Consider the following 5,678-nt stretch of genomic DNA (forward strand, 5'->3'; position numbering starts at 1 on the left):
TCGCATACTTTCTTTTTTTTTACTTTTAGTACATACTTCCACGTACATCCTTGTATTGTTGGAATACTCCGTTTGACATACTATATATTAGGACATGCTAATGTGTTTTTCTGGCATACTAAATGGTATCTTAGTATGACTGGTGGAACACATTCTGTATATCTGACCTGAGACCACCTCTGGTTATTTGGTTGAGTTTGGCGCCACTTTGTGGACAAACCAAGAAGCTCAGAGGAGATCTGAGGGGAAGGAAAAATCAAACCTGTCTTCAGGATCGAATGCAATGTAGGCATAAAAAAACATGAAAAAGTCAAGAAAGAAACAAAATGTATATATTTTCCAATGAGAGAACCTTCCATTAATATAGGTCATAATAATCGAAATGCCTGATTTAAGTATTTTTATTTAAATATTCGACATCTTTTACCATTCCACAATGTTGCACCAACAAAACAATACTTATTTGCTAACTTTTATTTCGTTTCAACCAACACAACTGTACACAATCCATGTTTAATCCATTCAACATTCAAGCTTGCGAGACATTTGAGGAATTCAAATGAGACTCATTATGAAAACCATTCTAAATTAGACCCAATGGAACAAATACCAAATTCTTCCATCATCCGAACAACGTCTACATTCATAATCCATGTCGTGTCCTCTCTCGCTATCATCACTATGATAATAAGCGTAACCACGGGTCCAACACTCTTGGACACTGTTGCTATGGAAATATAGGACATTAGAGGTGTCATGTGTTTAGCAATGAGATGTTACAGAGCAGGTAACACATTCCACAATACTGCAGAGAGAGAGATTGGATATGGAATGTGTTTAGTCATGGCTGGGTGTATATATATTTTTTTGCCTCACATGTTTCAGTGTGGACTGCTGGAGCTGCACAATGATGATGATGATGATGATAAAGGAACACCAGAGCCTCTTGAGGATAAGTGTTCTAGCCCTCCACAAATTCACTCAGACACACAGAGACAGAAACAGGATGTTCAGAGTCATTCTGCAAAGTGATTAAATAACAAAAAAAACATACATACAGTGTTTTCTACCATACACAGTGAAAAAACAATAACCTGAACATGTGTTTTGTATGGAGCACGCTTAAATCCAGTTTAAATTCACTACTCCACTACTTCCAGGAGGTGACCCGTCCGCTTCTGGGGGATAATCCTTCACGTTTGGGCGGAGGTTTCATTATACTCAGATGACACACAAGCACAAAGCTGGGCTGCTATTCAGCATCCATACTGAATAATTTAGAATTGTGCAGTCTGGACCTTTTTTGTTGTTGTTGTTGTTGACAAAAGCAGTTATTGTAACAGCTGCAAACATCGACAGCAACATTATTCCACTATACACATAAATAACAGTAAATAAGTCATGAATAGAACAGCCTCCCAGCAGTAATTCACTCCAGTAGAAACAGGCATTCGGTGGCATTGATTTATATGACACGATACGACACCGGGGTAGAATCTCTATACACGTTAGCAGCACTTTGGTTTGAGGCTGGCTCGGTTTATATGGAGCCAGTACCCTTAACTTAATGTAAATTATGCATGTAGATATATTGAAGCAGCGACATATTTGCCCGCCGACTGAACACTGCTATTCACATTAATATTTGATACACTTCTTCACAAGTAAAACCGGCCACACATACTGGACTTTTGTACTGCAAAACACGAGAATCAATGGTCTGATCACCATCTGGTCTGAAACAACACGTACTGGACTTTTGTACTCCAAAAACAGCAGAATCAATGGTCTGATCACCATCTGGTTTCATAACTAAAATCCTTGCACTTTTCATAGTCTCTCTGCATATTTTCTGTACAGTTATTTACAGTTAAAAAGGGGTGTGTTGTTTTCCAGCAAATGCTGACACGTCATTTGTTTTTTTGACACAATACAGGACTGTGGAAACTTGGCACAGGCCCTCTGCTGTGAAACTATGTCCATAATCCCGGGTCTCCAGGGGAAAAAAAAAAAACCTCATGTCACCCTGGGGACCGTTTGCGAGTGGGCGTTAGCGTCCGTTCTGCCTGACCTCCCAGTCAATACGCAGAGAACAAACAGCCATTTCATTTACAGCATAGAGCAATATACTTCTGATTGTGTTATAATGGATTTGTTTCCAGCCAGGGAAACCCAACAATGTGTCGAAGGCAGATAGGGGAGCGGAGCCGTTTGACTTTCTCCTGTTGCTTTGTCCACTTGAACAAGAGGGCATGCTCCTCTGTGAACCCTCTGTTTGATAACGTCCTCCTCCTCTCCGACGTGACCGTAGAGATGCAGATAAGAGCCGACTCTTGTTTGTTTCAGATTATGTACATGTGTAAGCGAGGCCCCCGTCGCCTCCCTCTCAGATGCTGGTCTGCAGATCCCCATTCAGCAGAGTGCTCTGGGTCTCCGTGGGGTCGTTTATCATGCGGGACTTGTCCTGCCGGCTGTCGCTGCGATCCGCCTCGTCCAGCCCGCCCACCTTCTTCAGACACAGCACGTTCTGGAAACTCTTCTTGAAGTTCTCCGACAGGAAGGCGTAGAGGATGGGGTTGGCGCAGCTGTTGGCGTAGCCCAGCACCACCACGAAGGCGAAGGTGCTCCGCAGGACCGGCGTGGTGCTGATGGTGCCCGTCACCGAGGTGACGTTGAAGACGTAGAAGGGCAGCCAGCAGAAGACGAACACCGCCACCACGATGGACACCATGCGGGTCACCTTGCGCTCCGAGCGCTTCCTCTTGGAGGAGCCCACGCGGATCCCCGAGGACTTCACCTTGACGATGATGAACAGGTAGCAGAGGCAGATGACCATGAGGGGCAGGAAGAAGCCCAGGACGAAGGTGTAGAACATGAACGCCGTGTAGTAGGCCTCCTGAGGCTCGGGCCACACGATGGTGCAGAAGCAGCCGTCGTGCTTGGTGATGATGCCGCTGTAGATGACGATGGGCAGGTTGACCATCAGCGACACCCCCCACACCGCCAGGTTGATGGTCTTGGCCATGCGCGGCTTGCGCCACTTGGTGGACTTGATGGGATGCACCACCGCCAGGTAGCGGTCGATGCTCATGACCATGAGGCAGAAGATGGACGTGAACTGGTTGAGGGAGTCGACGGTCATCACCACGCGGCAGAGCACGGGGCCGAACGGCCAGTGGACGAGCGCCAGCTGGATGGCGATGAACGGCAGGCCCAGCATGAACAGCACGTCGGCCACCGCCAGGTTGAGGATGTAGATGTTGGTCACCGTCTTCATCTTGGCGTAGCGCAGGATCACGTAGATGACGAGGGCGTTGCCGCACAGGCCCACGCCGCAGACCAGGAAGTACATGCAGGTGATGACCACCGTGCTGGTCTTGTTGAAGCTGTGGTCCGTGTAGTTCCCGCGGAGGTCGGACTCGTTGCCCGGCTCAAAGCTGTCGTACATGAGGTGGTCCGACAGGTTGGGAGGGGACGATGGGAAGATCCAGGGGTCCATGATGCCTCGCTGTCTCACGCAGGCATCTCACCTGCACACGAAAAGACTAATATTTTCAAATCACCCTTTTTATTAGCTGACATTTCATATTGATTGTATGCTTTCCACGAGACAAAAAGATCCATAGTCATCATCTTCATCAAATATTTAGCGTGACCTCTCTGCTGACGGATGCTAGTCTGTTGAACCCTGAAGCCCTTTTTCTAATCACTCTTAAAGCCATGTGGGAATAGAATCGATTTTGCATCTGATCCTCAGACCTGATTGGTAGTGTGAAGAAGAGCGCCCCCACCAGGATGTTGGGTGGCACTGTCTACCTGAGGCCAGACATTTCCTTGTGTGTGTTTATTTGGTACTGCTACCCAGGGAAATCACTCCCCATCATAAGCACTCCCCCGGGGAGAACGATTGCCCTTCCTATGTTGCCGGACGACCAGCTGCGATGGGTTACCCTTCGCTGACACGTTCTTAAAAATTTATTAGGGGTTGGGCAATGATGTAAATTAATCCCCGGCTAAGTAATTGAATGAGGGGCGTCAAGGCAGTGCCAATAGTCAGATTGAAGAGCCTGTCACTGCCAACGCTCGGGAGGCAAACACGGTTCTGACAACTTAGTTTGGTGCCAATAACATGAGAGGTTTTATGATGCCAGTTTATCATTTTGCCGTGGCAGCAGAAGGGTGGACGCTTGTTTTTGATGACTGTTATATTGTATCGTGTATATTTGGAGATTCAGTGGGAGAAACATCTTTATTTTGTGTTGTATTTCATCATTATTATGGAGTACTATTTTGGTTGAATATTTCATATACAGATTTGTTTCATACTGTGCAACAGGTGCTGTAAAAAACAGCCCAGAGCCAGCTGAGTTAGAAAGAAGAGAAAAATGAGGTTTGCCATCAGAGGAATACTATTTAAATGAAAGTGTCTACTTTAAATTCCTAGTTTTTTGATCTGCTTTTCTTATTCACTGGTTCAAGCCACGGATTCTGCTCTAACTTTTGCTTTAAGTGGTTGAGAAGAGGAATATTAATGGGATATACATGCTCATGATTATGCAAATCCAGTGAATGGAGAGGGTTTTAGTGGCATTTAGATCACATTTGTTAATACACGTGTTATAACAGCATCATGTTCCCACTAAACAGTGAAATTGCACTCTGGGAAACAATACGACGTCACATATCGGAGCGAGGGTTTACATTTCGAACAATTTGCACAATTTCATTCAGACGCATTAATCACATTAATCTAGACAATTCACCACAACAAAATCATGGTTTTACCTGGATTCAGTCTCACCATCAACAAAATGCGCCACTTCCGTGCGGATGAAAGTATTACAGCAGATTCATCTTCTTCATCTCCAAATATTCCTCTATAAGTTTGTCTCACCGGCATCAAAGAAGGAAACCTCTCTGCAATGTGATTTCTTCGGGTAGATAATAATCCCTTAACGGTGGCTGCATCACAGGAGGAGAAAGGGGGAAAAGGGCTCGGACAAGTAAATAGAAAACAAAAAAAGGTGCTCTGCCCAAAAGCTCCGATGCGCTCGCGCTGTGATGCACGCGCTGACTGCCTCCAGCTGGAGAGCAGAGCGCGGGTTAAAGGACGCGCGCTCAAACACCTCTGATCCGAGTCGCGCACGTCTCCAGCCCCGCGTGCAGGTGGGGCTAAGTGGAAGAGAGACGGCGTTTAATGGCATCGGATCCTTCGATGCACGAGGCGAGAGGCGCGCATCGCGAGATGAACATATTTTATATGATTTATAATAACAATAATCCAGAATACACGCTAGTTACATATTATATTAATTTGAACAGACTTATCACGTGAGTCCTTTCCCTTCGACCACGTGGACTTTCTAAATCCATCAAACTTCAAGATGATGACCTATTAGTCACAGTACCAACAGCATTTTTTTTAACGCGCACTGCCGGGTTCCTTTATCAAAGTTACAGATGAAAATACGATATTGACTCACACCTGCTGTAGTGCAAGTCCACCCTTCAAAACCATATTTAATTCAGCCTCCAGCCACCAGGGGCAGCACTCAGCGCAAATACGTAAAGCCCCACTCAAATTACGCGCCGCGAAAGCCACGCCACCCTACCTCACCTGGGTCAGGTGGGTTTTTTTTAACGATCGTCTCATCGATGCACGTTTTTAATCTCAGGTA

The 5,678-nt window shown here is 45.8% G+C and overlaps 1 protein-coding gene across 1 annotated transcript; it reads right to left on the reverse strand.

Annotated features, from left to right (window-relative positions):
- Nucleotides 1–401: 401 nt before the first annotated feature.
- Nucleotides 402–5,036, reverse strand: LOC311031761 (somatostatin receptor type 2-like). The gene is made up of 2 exons (XM_084038224.1): nucleotides 4,786–5,036; nucleotides 402–3,530 (listed from the first exon to the last, which is right to left on the reverse strand). The coding sequence occupies exon 2, from the start codon at nucleotides 3,497–3,499 to the stop codon at nucleotides 2,387–2,389; it is 1,113 nt and encodes a 370-aa protein (XP_083894350.1). The 5' UTR covers nucleotides 3,500–3,530; nucleotides 4,786–5,036; the 3' UTR covers nucleotides 402–2,386.
- Nucleotides 5,037–5,678: the final 642 nt, after the last annotated feature.

This window comes from Eutrigla gurnardus (assembly GCF_963514095.1).
Source record: "Eutrigla gurnardus genome assembly, chromosome: 20".
NCBI classification, from domain to species: domain Eukaryota; kingdom Metazoa; phylum Chordata; class Actinopteri; order Perciformes; family Triglidae; genus Eutrigla; species Eutrigla gurnardus.